Below are 27,591 nucleotides of genomic sequence, written 5' to 3'. Positions count from 1 at the left end.
GTGTTGATTTTGAATCCCTTTGATCCTGCCCTGTCTGACACACCTTAACAACAAACAGCCCCATCCCCATTTATAATCCCTGCCTGTCAGTGAAGCAGCGGAGAAGAAAGACAACTGCAGCAGACTTTATCTGACCAGTTAGTCAGCTCAGCCAGGCGACCAGCGAGCCGGTTTTAGAACAGTACGCCCCAACCGGTACCTCGGGCATGTTCGGGTCTCAACATGCTGCCTGGGCCATTCCGAGACTTTCAGTATCGCTCCGAAGTGCAATTTCACCAGCCATGACATATTTTTGTTTTTGTCCTGCTGGTTTTTCCAGGAAGCGTGTGAAGGAGGATGTGCGCTGTAACATATCAAACCCTGGTCACAGAGGTCGATCACAACCTTAATTAGGCAACAGGTTGTAGTGATGGGCAAGAATGAAAACCACATTGCCTGTTGTTCTTCAGAACACAGAGGGAAGACCACTGTACTCAGGGCAGCCAGCAACACTATTACAAGCCATGGCATAATCTACTTTCAACAATATGACAATAAGGTTTATATTCTCTCTTTAAAACATCTGCAGCAAACATGCCCATTTACATGAACATTATTTTTTACATTAGTCATTCTGCTTATTCTCCGGTGTATTAGCTAATGTGGCAGGTGTACAACACACCTCAGCCAGGCCAAAACATCTGGCTCACCAGAAAAGCAACCATTCTGCAGGTGTTGTATCCCTGACTAGGCCCCAACGACAATGGAGCAGCCCACTGCATTAGGAAGGAGACATTCTCTCATATGACCCTGACATTAAATCTGTAGCGGTAATGGAACACCAGAAGACGGCGGCAAGGGAACGCAACCAAAGCTAATTCAACAACTCACAGAGGAGGAAATGCTTTCGCGTACAGGCTCGCCGCTCTAAAAGATCTTAAACGGTGACACGCACAAAACCGAGAGCGATTTGCCAGGCAGCTGAAGCAGTCAACGGGAGACGGGTCACATCAGAGCGGCGGAGCTAAACATAATGCCCTCCATCTCAGGGTTCAATCAGGGCCGGCAGAGGTAGAACCACAGATTCACAGGCAAACAGACCAAAAATACACCACAAGCACACACACACACACACACACACACACACACACACGAGATGTACGTGGGTCAAACGCACACATCGAGCCACTCACACCTACCCAACACCAAGCATTGCCAATGATAATACAAATCAACACATCTAATTGAAATTCAAACACACAGATCATATATATATATATATATATATATATATAAAACACACAGCTGTACATACTAACAAGCGTTCGGCGCGGCGAAGGACCTCCCGGAGACACCGTGACATCCTCCAGCGACCGTCTCTTCTCCCTCCCTCCCTCTCACTCTCCAGAGCTCTATCGCTCCACTACCAGGCAGATAATGCGTCTTGCCTTCCTCCCACCACACTCTTCTCCCTGCTCTCCCTCTCTCCCTGCTCTCCCTGCTCTCCCTCTCTCGGTTCTGTGCCACTGATTACTATTCAGCAGACTGCTGCAGTACAAAGACATGACACACAATACCTACAGGCAAGCAGGCAAGCAGGCAGACACCCCCCCGTCTCCCAGACCCCTCTCCCGCCCTCTCTCCAACACATTTAGCTGTGAATCATCTCTATGGTCACACAGGAAGGAGCATGCTCAGCACCAGTCAATTACTCGTCCTTCGACCGACCCAGCTCTCTCACTGCCTAAACTGGACCTCTCTCACTGCCTAAACTGGACCTCTCTCACTGCCTAAACTGGACCTCTCTCACTGCCTAAACTGGACCTCTCTCACTGCCTAAACTGGACCTCTCTCACTGCCTAAACTGGCACCAGCTGAGGAGGGATTAGTTAGCTTTTTAGGTCAATTAGGCTTCAATTTGAGTATCAGAAAAACATATAGGTTTTGGACTACATAAAACACCACATGCACTAAATAATGACGTTATTTCTGGGTTTGCTTGGGTTCCCTGATGAAAAGTGGATTTGAATTTTGCAGACATCGCATGATGCAGTTTATGTTGCTGTGTCCTCAAAGATCGTCCCCAAAAGATCTGACAGAGAACTTTCCATTAAACACGCTCCATCGGACTACCCCCACTTCAGCAAACACCCGCCTTTTCCCAGAAGCTAACGCCGGGGAAAAAACAATTAGGCTTAAAATAATCATATAATGCTAGACAGCCTATTGCTGCAGCATTTATTGTATTCATATTACAACTAACATATTACATGTATTACAACTCATTTTAAAGATTGAATCTTCTCAAAACAAAATTTCATTTATTATTTAAAACAAGTAACTAAGCTGAGAGGCAAAAGTCATTGCTACTAGGTGTCCAACCTGGTTACACATCAACTCATCTGTCACGTTCATATGGTTCATATGTTCAACAGTACCCCTCTGAGCTAGGCAACAATAGCTTGCTGAAGATTTATAAATAAACGATTCGCTAGCAAGCTAGCTGCTTGAGGGGAGGAATGCGAGCCACCAGCCATGAACTGCGCTTCTAAGCAGACTTTTTCTGCCTCAGCATTTAACGCCTACAGATTACTCGACCCCATCCACATTGGGATGCACCTACTTTGGACACAATAGATTTTCAGGCAGATACAGTTGCTTTTGGCCCATTGCTGCCATAAAAGAGCAGGCTTCTCCCCAAATCCATTGAATGGACACCAGGCATTAGTCAATAGGAATGTTAGTCCTTTTTCCTTTTGTTGTGACATGACAATATTCGGTTCACAAGTGGCTCAGTAACTATCGCAGCTGTAAATCGCAAGCTAAATAGCTATGTGTATCTGATTAGGGCCCGATGACTAGTTAACTACATAGACTTATTAGACAAGTAAAATCTGTGGACTTACGTTTTAGCCATCTCTTCATCAATCATAGTGCAGAACAACCGGGGGGTAATTAGATGCATATATTTAATGCTAAACTTCAAAACCTTTATTTATACTTGGAGTAATTGTCTCCTATAGGATCATTCATGTAATTAGCCAAATCATTATGTGAACTTAAACGTTTTCAAATGGTGTGAGAAAGAAAAGTTTAATTAGACAATTTTTCAAAGCAATTAAAGTTTAAAAGGTATAATTGAAATGGAGTCAGTGTGTGTGTGTGGTTCTGTAAAGGTGTTGGATAGAAGACAAACGTTAGGGAAAACAGTAGAGCACTTCCATTGGTTGGCTCATCGATCCCTTTGACAAAACATTTATAAACTGTTCCAGAGTATTCCCCCCCCCCCCCCCCCCCCCAGCCAGGGGACTGTTCCCTCCCCACCTTCCTGGAAGGAAGCAAAAGCACAACTAAGTGTCTTTTCTGGGAGGTTTGCATCTCCCTCCCTCCATTTTCTTTCCATCCAATGGCTCAAACCCTCTCCATCACCCCTCCCTCATTCCCTGTTCGGATAATTCATTTTCTGTCCATGCTCATCTCCCTCCATCCAGATAACTGTGGGTGCGCAAGAGCGTGCGCCTGTCAGCGCAATTGAAAAACAGAGGGAGGACGTGCAGTCTGTTCAGTTCAACACACACACACACACACTTTGAAGAGCAACTTACGGGAACCATTACAGTTCACGGTGTTGATTGAGGACAAGGCAGATTTAACACCGACAGCTCAGGGATTCACCGGTGCTACCGTTCAGTTACCGGTTGTCTGGCCCTTACCTCCATGACAACCACACCGGTTATGAGTCACGGCTTCCTCCCGACCGGACACGGCCACGTGCCTCCGTCCGTCCGTCCACCCTGAAGCTAACGCCACCTTATTTGGACAGATCTCGTGGGACTATTACCATTCCATAAACACACTGCAGGCAAAACAAGAGTTTGAGCCGGTTGGCTGTGAACACGCAGTGAAGAGAGGAGACACCTATTTAGAGTTCCAGCAGGACGCCAACATGTTATCTGAAGACCGTGTCATGGTCCGACATCTGGGGAGCCTGCCCTCCATGAGGGTCTCGGGGAAATCTGTTAGGCCCTACTGGGTCACATTGACATGTGCAAGCATCAACAAGATCTCATACCAAGGGTGTGGATAAAATGTCATATGTATACCACATGACAACAGATAACCAATGAGCTTCCTAAGAACACCGCAGGCTCCGCCCCCTCGAGCGGCATACCGACACAAAGGCAGCAGTCAGTCAAGGAGCCACTGGGACTCTTGCTCGGTCTCGAAACTCTGTTTTACGAGACCGAGCAAGCAAATCAAGCTCCAAAGCTGATGTTGCTCGTCGGTCAAGTGATTACGACACGGCTGCTAAAAAAATATGACCAAAGTTTCACAGCTTCAAACTCGCACAAAACCAAACGTGTTATTAAGTTAACTGAACTTAACACATCATTAACACATTCAAAGAGCTAGGAAGCCCCCGACTTGGCAACACCGAACAACACAAAGTCCCGAACGTGAAAAGACGTGGACCCCCTCAGCGCTGTTTTTATGAGCAATTGAATTAAAGTGTCAGATGAAAGTGTAACCCTGATTCTGGCTTCTTTTTCACTAACATCCAGTAGTACAGGAACTGGTTGGAGATACACAAACAGTATTGTTAAAAAGGCACTGCTTGACCAGGAAGGAAGGGGGGAAACTAGCAGAGGCATCAGCAGAACATACCTTTAGACTGGACTCGTAATCTGTGTTGCCTTTAAACATGAGGCCCAGTCTCATGTGGATCTCGGTGGCCCTGGAAAAACCTGGGTCAATATAGAGCACGTCCTGAAATGCTTTTATCGCCCTAGAGAGTGAGAGAGACAGAGAGACAGAGAGAGTGATAGTTAAAGAGTGGAATGAAACAAAAAACGATTGTGTGGATATAAAACTGAAATTGACGCTACTTATTTTCTGGGGGAAATTAACAGGCATGTATACTCAGACAAAGGACTGTTCCAGAGGCCCAGGGATCACTAGACAGACAGTAGTGTATAATCAATGCGTTTCCATTTGTTGTTCACAGGCTATTTGATTTACTTTGACACAGCACACATCCCTGTCAGCTGAAATCCCCTGTCCCCAACTTCTTCACTGAAAACAAAAACACCTCAGTTTTTGACAATGTCTTCCAACCTAGCAGAGATGTGCTCATCAGCGCAGATAACTAACGCATCTCACCCACTGCTGGTCCATGTCCGTAACTCATTATGGCAGAAATGCAGTGACGAGTGACTCTTCATACAGTAGCTAGCTGACACAATGTCAACGACTGCACTGCTAATCCCATGAAAAAAAAACTCCACCCACAATACACAGCATTTTAAGGTCACCTCCTATATTTGGGTGGGATTGGATTTTCACTTGAAACAAACCCATGGCGGGATTATTTTAATTTTTTTTAAAGCTTTACATAACTCTTTATTTTGTCTTCTAAACCAATAATATGCTAGTCAAATGGGACCTTCGTGTGGGACTTACCATAATTGTATTACCATGTTTGTTTTTTTACTTCACCATTAGGATGTTACACTTTAAATTAACTTCTAATGTACGGTCAAGCTACATTAACACGGTCACATCCTGTCAATAATGCAGAAACAGCTGCCGTCGTCGTGGCAACATGCCCGTCTCCCGACCTCGATATAAAACACAAATTAGCTGTATGTAACACAGGCAGCCCACGTCAGATAAGATATAAATAAATATGCGTTCATTTGGTAACTTTTGGTACTGAACTACACCTCCCCACAACAGGTAGTGAAATGGACTTGAATCAGGATGACTTCTGTTCCATGGTTGTGGCAGGGTGCTGTTTAAAGCAACCCGTGACATATCTGAAGGACAGTGGCTGTGCCCAGAACCAAACCCCTCCCCATCTTTCAACCGGTCCTCAAGGACCGCCCCGTTTCCCCTCAGCGGACGTTCTGGAGCGTTTGAAAAGACAAGTGAGAGCAGCTCGGAACAGCCTGTGTATACAAACTCTATAGGCTTGGCGTAAACAAAATGTTTTCAAATAAGAGAGAAAACTCTCCTTACTGCTCCACCCCTCTTCTATACAGACACCCAATCACAGCAGGGCAGGCACATACAGATATATGAACTCGGTGCACGAGAAAACACGCAGTAGAAACACAGATCTCACGGCTGAGGCTGCCTGTGCAGCTCAAGCACGCGCGCAACACAGCGCACCCTGAACCCACTGCCCCCCCCCCCTCCTCCTCTTTATGTTCCAGTCCCCCCTCTCGCTCCCATCTCATCCCTCCCTCATTTGTTCCTACCCTCCAGAGTCCCAGTGCTCCGGCTTCTCTAGGCTGGAATGGACGGGCGGTGACACAAAGCGCACTGCTGACAAGCTAACGGAGAACACCCTCCCAAGTCAGGACGTGTGGGAGGAGCGTGGGAGAACACTAAACAAGGCGTACAGTTCTCCCGACCGAAGCCCAATCAGAACGCCGTTACTGACCGTCCTGGTGCTTTGCTGACCCCGTTGTGATTTACGCCATCATTCATCCTGCAAACCACATGCGGGGTCCAAGTTTTCAGACACGTAGAAATGACTTTTAAAAACAGTGATAATGTGGTATCCTTTCATTAAGCACACTGGTGCGGCAGAATTCTGTATGTAGGTCACAAAGTAAAGTCATTGGGCTGCATATAGACACGGCCAAATTTACAGGCAGCATCGCACATTTCATAAATAATTCCCCTCAAGAAAATTGAAAGAGACAAATTGTTCAGAGAAAGAGTTGATCACTGCACTCCAAAACACCAGGGCATTTTGCTCAATGAAAACATCCTTCCTACAGATAAACGCCGCGCAGCGGTTCTATACCATCCCCAGTAGTAACTCTGGAAATGTACAGCAAATATTTAAGTTATTCCTAAATGGAGGTGGTCGGCGTTGAAGTATTGGGTGAAGTTATGTTATACCTTGCATCACTGATAATAATCATACTAGAACATATTTAGCCTTTAAAGAGAGTTAAACAGATGATCAAACAGTGAAAGGAAACACTGCACATCCATAGGACTTTGACCAGTTCATTGGAGACCGGACCCCTGCTCTAGCACTGTAGCTGACCAAAACCAATGTTGGAGACCAGACCCTTGCTCTAATTCTGTAGAGGAAACTACTAACTTTTTTTTTCTCCACATTGGCCCTCTCTGGCAAGTTGGTCTGAAATCTACAGGCCCAAACTGAATTTGAAAATGAATTCAGTTCAGTTGCATTGCACAGATAAATAGTATGTTAATATCATATCAAAATATTGATTGACTTGAGAGCTGATACAAGCATTTGTTGTTCACATAAATAAGCTGCAACACACATCATTACTTTTTAATAAAAGTTATCAAAATATTACTATGAATATAATTATATTTTCATGAAGATACATGCCTATTTGATGTGACAAAAAGCATGAAAATAAAATAATTCAGGTAATATATTTATGGTGACAAATACGGCACAATACAGTACTTGCACTCGTTGGTGGACTGGCTTCTTGTGTGTCACTGCTAGCAAGCACTAAGGGAGGTATAGTGAACATGACACTTACTGTCCACACGCCATGTCTGTATGGTTTCACCATCCATATTCACAGACTGCCATGGACAGAGTCCGTGATTGGTTTCTCCTACTACACAAAATGTATTTTAACGCGACAACAAGTGAAAATTGAAGCGGGAAGGCTGACAAAGATGACAAATGTTTTAACAGGATACAATGAATTTAAATGGGGAAAAATCGAGCACTGGCCTGTCTGACTATCAGTCTGTCCACTGGTCCGACATTAGGTCTCAATGGGCCCCAGGCCAGCGTTAATGTTGAACCCTGCAGTAGACGACCAGGACCAACAACAGTGGACCAGGAGTGGGCTCGAGCCTCCCAGCTGACCAAGACCAGTGTTACAATGGAGACCAGAGCCCTGCTCCAGCCCTGTGAGGTAACATTACACATCAGACAGCTCCCCGTTCCTCTGTAGCCTCTAGCCAGTGACGTAACATGTCCTACTTAATCGGGAGAAACCCAGATGACCTCCTTCTCTGTGCCTCCCCTCAGCTCCGCTCCGCTCCCCCACCCCACCCCACCCCACCCCCAGGGGGACAGAGAGGGGCTATGTAAACCTGGCAGCGTGACAGCAGCGGAGACCTGCAAGGCCTGCGTTAGGAAGAGAAGGGAGGAGAGGCAGAACGAGGCTCAGTGTTGTAGAGAGGAACACAGCTTTGGAAGTCATTGAACTGGTGCACGCCTGTCCGGCCTGACAAAGACCTTCTGGTGCGGCTCTTCTGACATATTGGGTCATTCAGTTAGGAAGCTACACTGTACACATGCCCGGAGAAAGGCAGTCCACCGAGTGTACCGGGGACTCTCACCAATTTCAGATGGTATTGGGCAAAAGCAAAATGGCAAAACGAGCAAAATTTTAAAAGTGATTTGGCCTAAGCCACAATCCAACCATAAACGTTGAGGGGAGTATATTATGCACTACCCTAATTCCAAAGGTTTTCTAAATATCTGTACCATTGTCTAGCAGCCCAGGGCATCATTCTAGCCATGTCAGCCATCCTTGACAGTTGTTGCATATCATTCTCTCACTTCAAACTGACACTTATCTCTGCCTGCGAAAGAGCGTCATGAATCTGTTGAAATGTGCGGTGCAGATTTCCTGCTAATAAATTCCATTTGGGAACATTTGCACATTCTTTATAGGAGCAATTAAAAGGAGAATAAATAACAGTTTCAGAACTTTAAGTCATTCGGTTCCATCAGTCGTATTCATTTATAAGTCGTACATCCCCACTCAACTACGCCCACAGACAGGGCCAGCAGTGATCAAGAGGTACATGCAATGCCTAGTGACAACAATAACAATACTGCACAGTATCGGAATCGCTAAAAACTGGTGCAGAAGAATTATCAACATCGAAGGCGATTCACTTTAATACAGTTGAACTTGACCCCTGCGGCCAGAGCCTGGCACATACGACCGTCCAGAGAGCGACCGTCAGGGCAACGTTCTGAACGTCCCGTTTCCCGGCATGAAATGTCAGGTGGCGTGGTGTTTATCCCCCTTCTTTCACGATCAAGAGTCGCCTGACGGAGTCCCTAAGTTCTACAGCCCTTCTGTGTGTTACATGTTACGAATAACACACGATCCATTCTGTGTGTTACATGTTACGAATAACACACGATCCATTCTGTGTGTTACATGTTACGAGTAACACACGATCCATTCTGTGTGTTACATGTGACGAATAACACACGATCCATTCTGTGTGTTACATGTGACGAATAACACACGATCCATTCTGTGTGTTACATGTTACGAATAACACACGATCCATTCTGTGTGTTACATGTTACGAATAACACACGATCCATTACCCCACAGCACAGGACTGTTTGGGTTCCACACGCCATGCCTCCTGGAGACTCCTGGGGTACGCGTGCCGGGAAATGGAAAATATCAAAATGAAAACCACCTACAGAACAATTACAATGGAGTTGTACGCCGACAGATTTACAGAGCAAGCAATTAATGTCCATGCCAAATGGTTACAGTACACTTGCACACAACCAGGGCATCTGTGTCTCGGCATGGTAAAACATAACTTTGCGCTCATACTGAAAATCCCAGCAAATCAGTGCAGTGAATGTGACAGTAGATGGAAACCTTTCCCATATTGGCAGTGTGGCCACATTGGGAAGTTCCACCGTGAACTGGACTATTTTAAACAGATTTGGGCGGGTCAGTTTACAGATACAGAGGGTAATAAAGAAAGAATAGCGTTTGAGCGTCCGTAGGAGATAATGCGATTTACTGTCAATGAAATCAATCACCCTTGCATACAGGACCTCACCAATCCTGACATCACAGAGGTGGGTAACATCAGAATAACAAGGGGATCTTAGATTTCTTTTGCACTCAGGCAGGCCAAAATATTTCAGTAAAACTTAACCCCTGGATGTAGTTAAAGGGTTATCTGAAACATCTGAAAACATCCTACATTTGCATGTTTCAGATGACTTATAGTAGCCTAGAATTACAGATTTTATTTCAATAGAGTTCGCAAGGCAGACGAAGATAACAGGTGAAAAAATTTAATTTGGATGTGCACTGTCACCAGAAATGTGACACTACGCACACTATACATTGTAAAACAATATATACAATTAACACATTTAAAAGTGACTAACAATATAAATCTATGAAAGTGAAGACGCTGGATGAGCGCAAGCAGCAGAGCCAAGTACAGCTGAAGGGGGTCGAGAGTGGGAGATAAACTATGTAGTGTCAAAGCAAGGAGGGAGAAGAAACAAGCGACAAGGCTGTAATATATGCAGCTCTGATGCGTTTTCAATACATGACTAAGTAACAGGAACACAGCATAACAATGAAAATAGACGACAATATTGACTGTGATTGATTATAAAGCAAAACAGTGGTTTTGACATTCAATGGCTAGATTTTTTGAGTAGCTCCGACATAATGAAGAGGGAATGACACGCTCGGTATGCCAGAAGCATCGTGGAACCAATGTGTTTGGGTGGCTTATTTAACAGCCCAGCAGAAACGACAGGCTGGATGCACTTAAATCCCATATAATGTCTACTAGTCCAGGACAGGCAGAGAATAAGGGTAAAAAAAAAAATACGACATATATAAACCTACACATAAATATGGAAAATGTTAATAAGAAAATAATGAATATATTTCTTGAATTTTACTTGCTATTAGGGGGGACATTGTAGTGTTCATCAGCTACTCTAGTGGACAACAGGGCAGATTTAACACTATAATAGTTGAATTTTTTCAAGTATGTAGCCAGATTATATAAAGTATATTAGAGGGGCATCTGGTGGAGCATGGGGAGTGGGGGCTGGGGTACCACCATCACCTAATTTTGAGCCAGGAAAACCCCTGACAACTTCGGCAGTGGCAATCGTTTTGCTATGGGGGAGAACCACAGGGAAGTTATAGCAGCAGAAACATGGCATTCATGAACATAACCCATTACAGACAAGACCCTCTAGAGAAAAGCCAAATAGAAAAAGAAAATAACCAGCCCCTGCTTTCCTTTAGTCTTTACAAAATGTAGGCCCAGAGAGAACATTAAGATCTAACATAGGAGCATCAACACTTCCTACATGAAAATAGAATGGGGGGTGGCAACTTAACATTTGGATTCACAATGGCTGCCTAGAAAAAACGTTTATCCAAAATGGCATCCAGTTGCACCTGAGGCACATCCCAGTTGTATCACTCCCTATGGAAACCAACATACTGTAGGGGAGCCTACCTTCTCTGTCCTGCCTGGGCCTCTGTGGAGGAGGGCTGCACTGGCCTAGACAGGGAGAGAGGGGACCTACAGAAGTCAATATCAGGCAAAGCCAAATACACCTACCACTACACAGCCTTAACAAAGCACTTACTCAGCAAGTAACCCCACTTAAACTATGAAGTACAGCAACACATTCCACATCTCAGGTACATGGGGGGGGTACAGGTAAAGAGGGGGGATATAGTTGCTAAACTTGGGCTGCACTTAAGGACTTGGGTTTCATTTTTTTCAGGGTTCAGCTGAAATACCCGCGGCCCGCTCACGCGCTATATATAAACGTGCCCAAACGTGTCAGGAAAGGCTGTAAATTAGGACTCGTGATCAGATTACAGCCCAACAGCGGGTCGTCGGTCAAATCCCATCACGACGGCTCAGTGGTGACGATGTCTGTGTCCCGCTGACCCTCTAATCACTGGACATGAATGCAAACGCAATGGAAAACCGCCTCAGACGTTGACCGACTGAATTTGAATTCGGACAGATGAGAATACGGCATCGTCGTGGCAGTCTGATTTGGGTTTTGTGACCGAGGTGCTAGCAGCTGCATTGACCCTTTCAGTTACGTCGACAACCGTTTCGCCGTCGCGGTCTACTGGAAAGCCAAAATGCCAAAACGGAAGATTCCTCCCCCAAGTATGGCTCACAAAAACAGTTAGAAAAGCACACAATTTTAATTACGACAGATCAATCTCTCTCTTTTTATTTTACGTGATGAGTAGCTTGGAAGAAATGGGCCGCATACAGTCAGAAACAAATACCGCTCGTCGATAAGTTGACTAAGTTCTTATTAGCTGAGGCAGTTCGATGTAAAATCCTATGTGAACACAGAGGGCTTTAATTCTTCCTTAAATGCTAATATTAAGGTTAATCAAGTCTCTGTAAGCGTGCAACTTTTGTGGCTTAACTGACATGAACCAGAAAGGTTTGTATAGCAACTGAATTGTTCAAATAGCTATTAAATCACCCACCCCATTAAATTAGGAAAAAGTGCTTATTTGATAACTGCTCGACCCAAAATGACAGCTTTATTGTAAACCGCCTCGATCCAACATGGATTTATGGCACAGTGGAAAAATGCATGAACATATTACAGAGACTGGGGTTCCAATGTGATGCGTGTGGACAGTGTGAGTGTTTACTTACTTACTCAGACAAGTTGGTCTAACTGCACTGTCGTTATTAGTTGCAGGGGCCATGTTTGCAGGCAACTTTAATGCAAACGATTCGATTTTCATGTAATAGCAGTCGGGTTGGTGTGCTGGAGAATAACATGGCTTTAATTTTCTTAAGACCTAAATTGTGTTTTCCAGAGTTTGTGTATTTTACACAAAGTATTTTCTTATTAGAAACTGACAATATTTGTTGTTTTTCTAAGTCAAGAAATGTAGCTGATAATAACAACATGAATTTGAAACATGGACGTAGGCCGCTGGGTAACATTTAAAAGTCAACGTTTTGGGGCGTGGCTTGATGTTTACCAAGACTGTTATCGCACAAAGCCTGAGGCAAAAGAACTAAACAGGAGCATTTTCCCTTTGCTCAAGCCTGTTGTGTGAATGGTTAAGACAACCATCGTGTGTGTTGTGTGTGTGTGTGTGTGTGTGTGTGTGTGTGTGGACTGACAGCAACATACGCAGTGCTTCCCTTTACTCTACATTGTGGCTAATAGACTTATTTGAATCGTACAGAGATCTGAACCTCCAAGCGTACACAGTGACCTCAAAAACCCTAAAGAACGTCACATTTGAATGAACCACATATGACATCGCATGCAAAGTTGTCACCAATCTGAACCTCCAGAAGTTAAGCTTCACAAAAGTCAAGGCCGCTTTCCCCTGAACTACACCCTGACCGCCCATGACTTCAAACTGCCATCAGGCTCTACTCAATGCGTGCATATAACCACTGCTTTTGGTTTCCGCTCTAAGCTGGGTTTCAGGCCATACAGCAATAGCCCATTGCCCACTCAGCGACTCTTCAGTCAGGTTAAATGGAAACCGTGAAGATCATACAATACTTACGAGAATGTGAATACTATAGCTTGTGTCCCACCTTAAACATAAAGCCTAGACTGAAATGCCAAAACAAAAACGTGTCAAAAGTACGGATGAATCCACCTCAATTCAATAAATCTAAATGAATACTCGGGAGTTAACCAAATAATCGTTACGATTTGTTTCTAAGGGTGGACTGCTCCTTCAACAAGGTTGTTCGAACGTTTCTCTCAAACATTTATCATTTACAGAGCGTGTCTAGTGGTGGTGGTGGGGGGGTGCAAAACCTGAGGTAATATATTTGTTCTATTTCAGGGTTTTCTTCAGGACGGCACCCAAGTCAAACTAAAATGGTCACATATTTAGAGAAAAGTTTAGGTGAAATCAAAATGGGAGCAGTCCAAAAGTGATGGATTTATCCACATAATGAAAGGAACAGTTTACAGTGGAAAATTATCTGGAGGTGTACTTACCACTGAAAGGCGTTATAGTGGAAGTAAACCAGACCAAGGCCATATAAAAATGCAACGTTCTGAAATAGAACAGGAGAAAAACATTTAGAGGAAAACAATTCTCAGACAGTAAACCAACAAACAAAACACACCAAATAATTTACTGAAATAAACAACACAGTTCAATAACATACAGCCCTGACAGAGTTCTCCCTGGGGAGTGACTCTGGGGACTACATCGTAGAGAGAAAGCCAGGACTGTTGAAACCATGTACACAGTAGTTCCTCTCGAAATGTTCATTGAAAATATAGAAATACAATGTGCACATGCTTTATTTCAAGCACGTTGCTAGCCTAGTCAAAAGATCAAAACCTGAGACATTTCATTAAAATGCATGTCACAATATTGGGTCTCCCGACCCACTTGGGAGCTGCACCAATGAGATTTTCTGGCTACATACTCAGGCTGCACAATACGGATAAAATATTGAATTGCGATTTCTTCGACAAACATTGCAATTACGGTTATGATTAGCAATTTACAAACATGGGTGTAAACAGCGTAGATAATGTCACTTAAAAAAGAGATCATAGCCTACATAATGTGCTATTAAAATGAATAAAAATGTAGTTAAAGTTCAGGGTTTATTTTACACTTATTACCAATCTGAAGAAGAAGCCGGTCTCGAACTATTCTTGGAACGACACGGGAGGATCTTGTCAATGATCATGAGAGCCGTGAGGAATCAGCCCAGAACTACACAGGAGGATCTTGTCAATGATCTCAAGGTAGCTGGGACCACAGTCACCAAGAAAACAATTGGTAACACACTACACCGTGAAGGACTGAAATCCTGCAGCGCCCACAAGGTCCCCCTGCTCAAGAAAGTACATGTACAGGTATGTCTGAAGTTTGCCAATGAACACCTGAATGGTTCAGATGAGACCAAAATCGAGCTCTTTGGCATCAACTCAACTCGCTGTGTTTGGAGGAGGAGGAATGCTGCCTATGACCCCAAGGATATCATCCCCACCGTCAAACATGGAGGTGGAAACATGATGCTTTGGGAGTGTTTTTCTGCTAAGGGGACAGGACAACTTCACTGCATCAAAGGGACAATGGACGGGGCCCATCTACCGTCAAATCATGGGTGAGAACCTCTTTCTCTCAGCCAGGGCATTGAAAATGGGTTGAGGATGGGTATTCCAGCATGACAATGACCCAAAACACACAGCCAAGGCAACAAAGGAGTGGCTCAAGAAGAAGCACATTAAGGTCCGGGAGGGGCCTACCCAGTCTCCAGACATTAATCCCATAGAAAATATGTGGAGGGAGCTGAAAGTTTGAGTCGCCAAAAGTCAGCCTCAAAACCTTAATGACTTGGAGAAGATCTGCAAAGAGGAGTGGGACAAAATCCCTCCTGAGATGTGTGCAAACCTGGTGGCCAACTACAAGAAATGTCTGACCTCTGTGATTGCCAACAAGGGTTTTGCCACCAAGTACTAAGTCATGTTTTATAGAGGGGTCAAATACTTATTTCACTCATTAAAATGAAAATCAATTTATAACATTTTTGACATGTGTTTTTCTGGAATTTTTTGTTGTTATTCTGTCTCGCACTGTTCAAATAAACCTACCAATAAAATTATAGACTAATCATTTCTTTGACAGTGGGCAAATGTACAAAATCAGCAGGGGATCAAATACCTTTATCCCCTCACTATACATTATAGATTAGACTGTAGCAGGGCCTATATGTCCTTCCATACAGGCATGGACGCTGTACTGATCTGCCAACTTCGCACTGTAATGACTATAACTCTTAACTGGCACAGAAAAACAATGTATTGAAAGACATGCATTTTCTCAGTATTTTCTCATTTCACACTACTGTTGGAGGCAGGTCCTTACCCATGTGTGGTCTTGATACATTTTGTCAGAATGGACACACCCAATACATCTCAGTTCACGCAGAGCAGAGTTCTCACGGTCTGCGAATCACTGAAAATGTCAGTTCTCTTTACGATATTGATACCTGACCGGCATTGAATGTTTCTTTTGCCCCAGTATGAGTATTCGGCATTGTGGTTAGATATAACCCGTCTGGGTTTCAGTTTGACTAATACCATTACTGCAATTTGGCATGTGAAACTAGGACACAACAGCAACCATTATTGGAGACGGGATCATTCATAACTTTCATTCTAACCCCCATCCTCAATAATCTGACCTTAATGACTAACCTTAAGCCCTAACATCTACGACTAACCTAAATCGTTCAATTCTTTACCCAAAACCGCTAAGCTGGAAATGTATTTTTTCTGAAAGGTAGCAACAAAAGATCCTAAAGGCACTTTTCTAATGAATATTTATTTCCAGCCCATCCACGGCGCAGCGGCACTCACTACAGCATAGGCCAAAAGCCCAGCCTCAATCATCTGGGGCACAGCCAAAGCCCACAGCTATCGGACCCCAACCCAACACCCCAGTTTCAGCCCCGCAGTCCAGTCCCATGCCTGCTGGGCTACACTTGCTACTTGCTATACCAAGGGCACACCCTACTACACCCTGCTGCAAGGAGTTAGTATGGGCCCCACAGAGTCTGTGTACACTCTTGAGCTGTGTGGTTTGGACCAGGGCCAGAACATACATGGGTTAAGCAGCGGTCTGAACCTTCTTCATTGCCTCTGATACTAAACCGCTTAGGGACAGGTCGGGAAGATAAAACTATGAAAAACACAGATTTTGCACACCAAAAAACATCAACAAGACCTCTCACGATAACAGCTTGTTATGTACTGGTGTGGAACCGCGGTGAAGCTTTCGGAGGCAAAGACGAACACTGGACAAATAGGAAACAGCGCTGTGGTCAGGGCCTGAACGTGATCGCACGTCACTCAGTGAATGTCACGGTAAATACCGGTCAATGTACTGGTAACGCTGTGGTGAAATATACACGATCACATGTAAGCCATGTCACAGAGACAAACTGGTATGCATGCTATGATGCGTTCAAGCAACACACAGGCAGATGATCTGCTTATAAGGTATCAGCTATGTAGTTAAGTTATTTTTGTGTACTGAATCTGATTTCAGTAGAAAAACAAGTCACCTGTATTACTAAATCATGTTCAGAAAATTGCAAATGTTTTCAACCTGCTTCTATAAATCAATGTTCAGTAAAGTGCACTGGTCTGTGCGCTGCAATAGCCAACAGGTGTAGGCTGACTGGGATTCAATATGCTTGAATTTTCGCTGCTTATATTACTGAAGATTAAGATTCACCTCCAATATCTGAGCATCCTCACCAAAAAAATTATAAAAATAACAAACGACGACCCCAAAAGCCACTGCCAGACACTAATGTAAGTCATTCTTTGAACATCCTTTTACACTGCTAATAGAATTTACATTTTTAATTTTAGTTATTCAAGTATGTCAGTGTGGTACGCAAGGAAAAACAAGGGTTTACTAAGCTGAAATTAAGGTTGAAATGGCCAGAACAGATACCAAGGAACAAGCACACAAAGCCAGAAAAACAACAAACACACACGGACAACTAGCAGACAATACTCCACCTCCAGCAGACTCAGACAAACACAAGGGCAGTTATAGGCTGCAGTACTGAGGATGCGGTGGGTGTAATGACAGGAAGTCCCGGGTCATGTGATGAGGAACAGGTGAGAGGAATAGCTGAGAGCCCAAGGGGGTTCCGTGAATGAAGATATCCTCTGATCACCGCAAACTGGTCGATAATGTCTCTTATTTTACCTTGTACATCATCAAAATGAGACCAAAATAAAAACTAAACTCTAATGGATTTATTGTGAATAACTAAATTGTTGTGTAATTTTCATTTTGTACAGTTGCAGGGCCTAATAAACGAATGAAGGTGAATGAAGAGTGATGCTGCGGAGGAGAATGTGTATGCTAATAGGGCCGATTCAAACGCTAATGACGAGGAACGGCGTCCAGCTCTGGCTGATCCTGGCGGTTCTAGTGTTAATGACGAGGAACGGCGTCCAGCTCTGGCTGATCCTGGCGGTTCTAGTGTTAATGACGAGGAACGGCATCCAGCTCTGGCTGATCCTGGCGGTTCTAGTGTTAATGACGAGGAACGGCGTCCAGCTCTGGCTGATCCTGGCGGTTCTAGTGTTAACGACGAGAAACGGCGTCCAGCTCTGGCTGATCCTGGCGGTTCTAGTGTTAACAACGAGGAACGCCGTCCAGCTCTGGCTGATCCTGGCGGTTCTAGTGTTAATGACGAGAAACGGCGTTCAGCTCTGGCTGATCCTGGCGGTTCTAGTGTTAATGACCGATTTTGACCCAGTTTAACAACGCTGTTCACAGTCTAAGTGGGAAAATACACACACTAAGGCATCAGGATATGGAGGAGTTCAATGATGAACTCGTAGGTTTTATTCAGCCTCAAGTCCTACACAGAAAATGAGCTTTGTTGTGTCAGTTAGGGGATGAGTTGGAGAACCCTTAAGTTATCACCAACTGATCACTAATTTGTTTCTTCTCTGCAGGCTTCGTTATTCACACATGAACCGGCTCAGTTCTCGGTTTGTGGAAGTGCTCTCCCGCTTTCTGTTTACTTCTATAATATTTTTTTACTTGTGTGTGACAATAGTTTCAGAACTATAGCGCTGGTAATTCCAATTCCAAGTGTATATCATGATATTTATCGATTTTGAACGATGGAGTAGCAGATTTGCCCCGCAGGCCAAAGTAACTCGAAATCAGGAACAAAACAAGGACAGTTTTCAGTAAAATATAATCTAGTACATAAAAAAAAAAATAAAAAAAATCTAACTTTTTATTCAATTGTTTTTGCTATTATTAGTTATTTGTATTGTTTATTTAGGTCTATGTTCTTTATAACAGGGCAGTAGACAGAGGTTTTATAAGCAATATAAAGAATAAATATATGACATTTCAGGCTCTACATATGTTAGAGATATGTAATACACAGCAAGTTTCATATATAGTTTCATATCATATTTATTCCAAAACTGAAATAAACATTACCCATCCGCTGTGTGGGCATATCCCTTACCTAGTCCTCCAGTGTGTAATGCTGACTACACATTCAACGCTGTCTTATTTAGGATTTCTAATCACCGCCAACCAATGCTGGCCTCTATCGATATGGCCCTCTGGTAAACGATGTTATCAAATCTGTTTACATTTGACATTCTTTACAATGCAACCACAAGGGATAGTTATTTTAGGAAATAAATTGTTCATGGGTGACCAAACATTAATATCTGGATTACTGAGACAACTGCTGAATAGGAGACTCTGGATGTGGTTTTTAATAACTATCAGCTAAAACCTACATTTTAAATTTTGAAATCAAGAAAACCGATGGGCAACACAGGCAGCCATAGGCCTACACTGGAAAACAGTTTCAAAGAAATTAGCTACTCACCTTCCAGTAGTCTGACTGTAAACTGTAATATCTCTGGTATGCAGATAACGCTGAGAGACAAAGACAAACGGACAGGAAAAAAAAAAGGGAGAGAACAAATTGATGTCAATGTTGTAATGTCACTACCTCTACCATACACTGGAAACAGGCCAAAAGAAAAACACAGAAAACAGAAACTGTTCTTAAACGCAGAGATTCATTGGTGAAAATGCCATGTCATGTTGCAATATTACAACTAAAGACAATACTTCAAAACATTTTGATATCTCCTGACATCATACCACACACACAACAGAACACCATAATATTCATATTAAGTTTTACCACAATGCTAGTTTCTAGGGTTTATGACATACAGAAAATAAAAAAAACCGACAGACCCAGGCGAGACAGACAGACAGACGCGGACCGGACCGACAGTCCGACCCAGACAGACACAGCGAGCCAGGCAGGCAGGCAGGCAGGCAGAGCGAGCCAGGCAGGCAGGCACACCCACCAAAGTCTTCAATAAACTAGTAATTGAACCAAAGAGAGCAATCTAGAGACAATGGTAGTGGAGGTGAATGACAGCAGAGAGAGGGGCTCAGACAATCATGTGACACAGCACAGTCGCCTACACCCCAGAGTGACAGCCTAGTACTATTCCTCTTTTCTCAGATGCCTTTTACAGGGTCAGGGCGGGTTGTCCTTCAGCAAACACAGGCTTCTTTTAAAGAACAAATAGCAGTGTAAAAATTACATTCTGCCAAACACACAAATACAAAAACCTGGGTTTTCCTAGAAGGACAACCCTAAAAAGGGCTTCAGTAGCCTAGACTACATTGCTGAATGTCAGCTGCAGTTCAGACACTCACAGCAAATTGAGACAGCTTTTATTAATGAAGTGATCGGCCACTTAAGTCGGATGCAGACAGCGAGCAAGCGAGCGAGAAAGAGTGGGCAAGAGTGAGACAAGGAGAGTTTGAGAGAGTTCACCTTTTGGATAATCCTCCAGCAGCAGGTTGAAGTGGCCCAGCTGGCAAAACATCTCTGGCTCAACGTTCCCTTCTGCCTTCAGGATGATGGAGTCATAGCAGCTAACAGCCTAGAAGGTACAGGGATTGAGGAAGACGGAGGAAAATGTTATGAGAAAACATGATCAATATCATCATCACCACATTCAAACCAATAAGAGACGTGACGAGCACATGGAAATTCTTCCTTGTGGGTTCCGGCTCAAAAATGGCAATGGGAGGGGGAGGGGGGGGCAACATGGACGGTCACTGGGGGACAACATGGACGGAGCAGTCAACACAGGCATGCCCTTCAACCTACATTACCATGATAATGCAGAACGGAATTTAATAGCACAACAGCATAGTTTATAAACTAGCTACCTTGATGAGTGGACTGGGAGTTAAATCCCTTCCTTTAAAGCCACAACCAAAGTTCTGTAGGCTGCCTTTCCTCCAATGACAGGTGTGCAACAACTGTCCCGGCATCATTACCTACGCACTGATGACTCACTATGATGTATGCATTATGAATGAGTGTGACAATCTATACGTGCAAAAAAACTATGTACAAGAAAAGAAGTAAGTCATGAACTTCCTGCCTCCGTGGACTGTTTTCCTTCTGGCTTGTTTGCGTGGTTTGGCTGTATGTGGCTACTGATGCTTGCAGCCAGCTTACCCACAGCTAATCTTTCTTGTCCCCGACCAGATTCAATACCCGGGGATCCTGCGTGCCAGTCTGCGGTTCTAACCACAACGCAACTTAACGGGCAGTCAGTCAGCCAGACAGTCAGTCAGTCAGTCAGTCAGTCAGTCGCTCTCCTTAACCGGCTCCATTTACATGTTCCGGAACAAATCGTAAATGGTACCTAATGATAATGAACAATAATGGTTTGTACGGATAATTTTCTGTTAAGCATTGTCTGGCTCTAATAGCTGGGCAGGATTTAAATAACACAGGTATCTAAGTTTCAATAAAATATGACCTAGACATTGCCACTATTAAACTGATTGGCCTGGTCAAGAGACTATTACAGTGTACCTACAGTGAGTTTATGCTTTGGCAAGAAAAACAGGACAATTCAGCAACGTTATTTTTTGCAGGAGTTGACAGAATAAAAACTAAAAACTCAACTAAAGGGGGAGAGTTTCACACGGCAGTCAGTTGTTTTAAATAACGGCCACACACACACACACACATCACCCCTGATAGTTACAACCACAACGTTTCAATGGATGTACTGGGAGGTCTGGCCAAAGACCAGATAAGGTTGTTCCAGGAACAGGCAGCGAATTAAAAGAGAGGGTGGAGCTTCACTGGCCACATAGGAAGGACAATCATCCTGGGTTTAAATCACCCTGACCAATGGCAGAAATACAGAGGAGACAGGGTACTCCAGGAAATCCGGGTAGTGGTGTTCATGTGCAACCCATTTGAACTTCCGTTTCCAGTGGCAACTGACACTGCAGAACAGGTATTTTGTTCTTAAGGGGAGAACTCTGTCAGTCAGGCACCCAAAGACAGCAGACAAATAGTGAGCAAGAGAGGTCAGTGCTGACCAGACAGACCTAAAGGCAAAAGGGTGAGCAGAGGAGAGACAGACCTCAAGGCAGAGGGGTGAGTGGAGAAGATCAACCAAATGTATTTATATAGCCATTTTTACATCAGCACATGTCACGAAGTGCTTTTACAGGCCTTAAACACCAAGGAGCAAACAACAGTAGTGTTGAATTTCAGAAGAGACAGACCTCAAGGCAGCGGGGTGAGTGGAGAACAGACGGACCTCAAGGCAGCGGGGTGAGTGGAGAACAGACGGACCTCAAGGCAACGGGGTGAGTGGAGAACAGACGGACCTCAAGGCAGCGGGGTGAGTGGAGAACAGACGGACCTCAAGGCAGCGGGGTGAGTGGAGAACAGACGGACCTCAAGGCAGCGGGGTGAGTGGAGAACAGACGGACCTCAAGGCAGCGGGGTGAGTGGAGAACAGACGGACCTCAAGGCAGCGGGGTGAGTGGAGAACAGACGGACCTCAAGGCAGCGGGGTGAGTGGAGAACAGACGGACCTCAAGGCAGCGGGGTGAGTGGAGAACAGACGGACCTCAAGGCAGCGGGGTGAGTGGAGAACAGACGGACCTCAAGGCAGCGGGGTGAGTGGAGAACAGACGGACCTCAAGGCAGCGGGGTGAGTGGAGAACAGACGGACCTCAAGGCAGCGGGGTGAGTGGAGAACAGACGGACCTCAAGGCAGCGGGGTGAGTGGAGAACAGACGGACCTCAAGGCAGCGGGGTGAGTGGAGAACAGACGGACCTCAAGGCAGCGGGGTGAGTGGAGAACAGACGGACCTCAAGGCAGAGGGGTGAGTGGAGAACAGACGGACCTCAAGGCAGAGGGGTGAGTGGAGAACAGACGGACCTCAAGGCAGAGGGGTGAGTGGAGAACAGACAGGCCTCAAGGCAGAGGGGTGAGTGGAGAACAGACAGGCCTCAAGGCAGAGGGGTGAGTGGAGAACAGACAGACCTCAAGGCAGAGGGGTTTTGTCTAGTCTGATTGTACACCGGTCTCGTTCCAACATATAGGACCCAAGAAGGCCTCTTAAACCATCCTAGTAAAAACATCCACAATAACAACTTATGAGACAATGGTCCAATGAAAACTCTCAAACATCCTAAACCTTATCGACATGTTTCCGTTATATAACAGGAAAATGTAAGTAAATCAGGCCAAGGCGCCTAAGCTGGACACTGGTGCCGAGGATCAGATAATCGCATTGAAAACAAACTCTGGTGCCGTGTGGAGGCTTCTGTTCAAGCCCAGAACTATACATGCCTCGATTGACAAATCATTGTCTGTCAAAAGTCCAAACCAAGTGTGCAACTTTAGCACCTACAAACACCTCCCCAAAGCATGCCCAAATAAAGCTTACCCAGTCGGCTAGTCCTTTCCTTGGCATGGAGAACCAAAGTTGAAAGTTCCTCTCTATAATAGGAACTAGTACACAGTGCACACATTACAGTAACCGAATAAAGTTTTCCAATCCCAGACATCACCCCCCCTCCATTTCTGAAGTGGGCCTTGAGCTACACTAGCTAGCTAGAGTTGATAGTTTAGCGCGGCGCTTGCTGGATTCCCAGTGGTCGGACTCCCCTTAAGTGACGTCCTTGGCTCTCTGGCACTGGGAATGCCAGAGCCAACTCTGAATCAGTAACATTACTACAGATTTATTGGACATGAATCGTCTCTTCAGACACCCTTTTGCAAACACACAGATAGGGCATTCTGAGGTTTGCTCTTCAGGAGGTTGATAGAAAATGCTAATCACTGACAAACTTTGTGTCTTAGTGTTAATCTTGGGCAGAAATATTCCCTAATGTATTTCTGAATTGGGTGAGCATACCTACTAAGCCCACCAAAGTTCGGACATTTCTAATAGGTAAGTCACAATTTCTTCAAAACAACGACGTCTCCAATGTATTTTCTCTTCAGGAGCATCGTGAATCAGGGCCAGGAGATACGAATTAGCTTTGCCCATTTTGTAGCAAACCTATTTTTACATGACTTCAGTCGTATAAGACTTTCAACCGGTGTAGCTCCTGATATATTTAACCTTTTTTGTGATCAGGACTCTACAATGATTTTTTTCTACTTAATTATGAATGTGATTACCTAGAAGTTGTACCCCTAGCACAAACTGTATTTTATTCTTTTAGGCATGAAATCTACAAAGAAACCATTTATTCTCATTATAACATCACGTAGGTCTGTGTAAGGTAAGCTTTTTAAATGCAAAGGAAAAATAAAACACCTTTTCCATCTGCTTCAGCACAATGTAACCAAATGGGCTTAATAGGATCACTATGGTAAAAGACAAATTACAATGTTTGGCTAAGCTATATCAAAACAGTGTATTGGAGATTATATACACTGGAAACTACAACAATTGGCAATACTTTCATATACACTTTGCTCAGGAGATGATTTGTGCCCTTTAGAAGAGGAACAAAGCTAGTAAAAACAATTAACTATTTTAAAATGATCAGTGTATAAAAATGTAACAGTAAAATAAGACCTAATGCAATGGAATATGCGAGTGATCTTTGCTCAACATCTAGTATGTTGTTACAGTACCCTAAGAAATGTAACTACTGTTTTGGCTGTGACATGTGATACAAGCGCTAGCTCAAACCCAATCTTTTCAGTTAGTGGCAAATTATATTAAACATTCAAGTAAAACTGATGAAGTTTAAGCAAGAGTTTGAGTCTATTAAAGTACACCAACACAAAAAAGCCCAGCAAATATATGAAGATTGTGGGAAAAAAACAGTGCAACTTCTAAATTGACCAGCAGGAAGTAGCAGCATTTGAACAACCATAACTAAATGACAAACCTGAGTAGCATAAAATGAAAGTTCCATACATGTAACAAGTGTATATAATTTGGCAAAGACATTAAGTATCGCAAATATTTTTTTCTATTTCAATCCAAAGATAGTAGTGAGCATAAAGGGTATAGTTGCTTAATAGGTATGAGGGCTTAATAGCTATATTTACCCTAAAGTTGAATTCCATTTTGAATGCCTGGATTCTGAGATAACATCTGCATTCTCTGAATTTGATATGGCCCTACATATAAAAGCATCAAAAGGAAAAAAAAACACTGTTTCCATGTGAACAATCTCTCCATCAATTTCCCCAAGATTGAATACACAAACAGACTAATGACCTACACTAGGCAGCATGAGAAACAGCCAGTACTGAACTACACTGCCCAGCAGGGAAATCACAGCCTCATCACATACCTTTTTAATGCAAAAGTGTACAGACTTGAAACCAAAGTATCTCATGTAAGATTACTTGATTAGGCACTTCTCCAAGTGCACTCCACCACTAATGTAAATAATCCAGTTTCCATCAATTACTTTATATCACAACAAAAACAATTTGACAAGCAACTAACAAGCCTAGACAGAAGTAAGCATAAAGTTAACCATCAGTGTAAACCCAAACCCTGGCTCTGATCACATAGCAGACTATTTGAGATTTTCCCTGTTATAAGACAGGGAGGGCTAAATAAAAAAAATAAAAAAACAGGGTCAAAGACTTAAAACATGTCAGTAAAAACCTAATCAATTCTGACAGAGAGGATAGTATATAAAATTATACCTAAGTTTTCAGTTTATCTTTTGCGGTCATTGGGTCACAGGATGCTTTACAGACGATTATTTACTTGAAATTAACCGACAATTATTTCAAGCTTTGGTTTTGCTCAAGTCATATGTCCAATTGTTGAATGCTTATTACTTTTTCCATGTTGCAGGACAGTTGATAAAGTCAAATACTGATTTACTAAATGTATATCCATGCATAGTATAATGTAATTACAGAAAAAAAATCATTATTTATAATATCATTTCTATAAAATATTCCATTAACTGTGATTCATTTTAGTGTGTCTGTATTTTTAATTAGAACATGGAAAGATACGTTTCGTATCTAATTTCATGAAATTAGAAGCATCATCAGAAGCTATTGTTATTTATTAAATGCTAGGGCATACATGTACAAAAATGGCTAAACATATGCATCGACATTAGTACGCTGTTACAAGAATATTGTCCATCCGTACTGGACAGTAATTTTATCATCAGAGCATCCCTAAAAATCAACCCAAGAACAATCTAATGTTGTCTAAAATTGCTCAATTAGGTCTAAGCACGATGGCATTCTTAACGAAAACAGAACTACATGGCAACACAAGTTACCTTATTATAGATGTAAAGGACAACCGTCTAAACGTAAAATCTAAAATTACTCAATTACATAAAAATACATTAATATGCCAAACATGTTTTACCCTCATTAATGTGTAATATCATTTTTGGGGGTGACCACATCATATGCTGGTGCTACCAACTGAAATACTAGCACCAGTCCCACTCCGGAGCCCTGATAAAAGGGAAACTGTCGGACACTGCAACCAGTCTTTCAAATAGAGACCTCGTTTCAAAGTGCTTTGTCTGTGTAACCAGTGCATGCACTACTAGAAGGTCCCGTGTTTCCATCTAAAACTAATCGAGTAGTGACATTAAACCTATCTGCTGTCGAACTAGCAGGTGCGTTTGTTTTGCAAATGCAGGACATGACGATATGATGAATCGAAAGCGCAAAAATGACTGCACCGTCTGCGGAATACTTTGGTATTGTAATGACAGACACATGTTGATGATGACACAGGAGCCGTTCTACAGTCTCAGCTGGGTTGTTTTGTTGGCTAGATTAGTTCTACAAACTACTAACCTACGCATATTCAATACAGCAGCGATAAACAAGACGTGTATTGTTGCATGTGTCTTTAGCGGTATGCTTGCCCCTCATAAATAATATCATGCAAAAATATTAAATTTCGTTTGCATTACATTTATTGATATACATCGCAGCTAGCTAGCCTTATCTGGGCTAGCTGGCTAACGTTAGTTAGCCAACTCCTTTCCTTCCAAACCCGCCATCTTGGGCTGATCCGCAGCCATTACTTTACTTAGTAGTGTCTAATTACTTTCATTTAACATAACATCGTATCTCACTTACACAAACCAATCACAGAACCCACGGGAAACCGTTTATTGTGCTAACAGGAGTTAGCCAAGTATCCACTGACACTGGCTATCCAGTCAGCCTCTTGTCTCGCTATACGGGACATGGGCGACGCTAACTTGGGGTGCAGGAAATATTACATTGCCGCGACCTGGGTCACCTATTATCGACTGCGGTGCGTGCGTATTATTACAACATGCTACCTGGACAGCTATTTCAGCACCCAGTTAGGTGATCTGCTTGTGGACTGCGTAAATAAGAATGAGTTACAGATAAACTTATTGCCTTCCAGCTAGAACCGTTCTCGCCGGATCAGCTGTCAAACAGCGCGTGCAGCCACCAGCCAGCAATATCTACAAATAATGCACATTGCCAGCAATATGTATATTAACTAGCTAACTACAGTGACATTTTCCATGTCTGGTCTATGCAAATTTGGATTTGGTGAATGGTGATACTGTCAACAATAAACTATAATTCAGTGACTGGGAGGGGAAATTATGTAATCCTCACACACGTAAGACTGGTTTCTAGCTATGCAATGATTTTGGATAAGTTTAGTAAATATCCAGCAATCAAGCTGGGTTTTAAGAGATCGACGAATCAGAAGTGATAGCGGAGAGGGGCGACGTTGGTCCTATCTGTGACATACCTTTAACAGCAAGGCCTTCGTTCTGGCGCCATCTTCATGAAGCCTCTGAAATCCAAACAGTGAACTGCAAGTAGAGGACAACACAGGCGGTTCCGTATTACTTTAGAGACATGTATGTCGTTTTTTTAAATGTATTGCATAAAAACTCAACATAGAAAAAGAAAGA

General features: G+C 43.4%; 1 protein-coding gene across 7 annotated transcripts in view; it reads right to left on the bottom strand.

The window, feature by feature from the left end:
* The window catches only part of kdm6a (lysine (K)-specific demethylase 6A), a 60,270-nt gene that overhangs the window by 32,143 nt on the left and 536 nt on the right, over positions 1–27,591 (bottom strand). For 2 of the 7 annotated variants that reach the window (XM_029115800.2, XM_029115803.2), the window contains exons 2-7: positions 27,426–27,489; positions 20,167–20,275; positions 19,192–19,241; positions 13,775–13,833; positions 11,266–11,331; positions 4,645–4,765 (exon numbers count right to left, since the gene is read on the bottom strand). In XM_029115800.2, coding sequence (XP_028971633.2) covers positions 4,645–4,765; positions 11,266–11,331; positions 13,775–13,833; positions 19,192–19,241; positions 20,167–20,275; positions 27,426–27,489 — 469 coding nt within the window. Of the gene's footprint in view, positions 1–1,294; positions 1,364–4,644; positions 4,766–11,265; positions 11,332–13,774; positions 13,834–19,191; positions 19,242–20,166; positions 20,276–27,425; positions 27,490–27,591 lie in introns of those variants that run through there. The other 5 variants (XM_029115802.2, XM_029115804.2, XM_029115801.2 and 2 more) reach the window with 4 other exon arrangements.

Source organism: Esox lucius, chromosome 20 (genome assembly GCF_011004845.1).
Source record: "Esox lucius isolate fEsoLuc1 chromosome 20, fEsoLuc1.pri, whole genome shotgun sequence".
Classification (NCBI taxonomy): Eukaryota; Metazoa; Chordata; class Actinopteri; order Esociformes; family Esocidae; genus Esox; species Esox lucius.
This window is presented reverse-complemented; position numbering and strand designations above follow the sequence as displayed.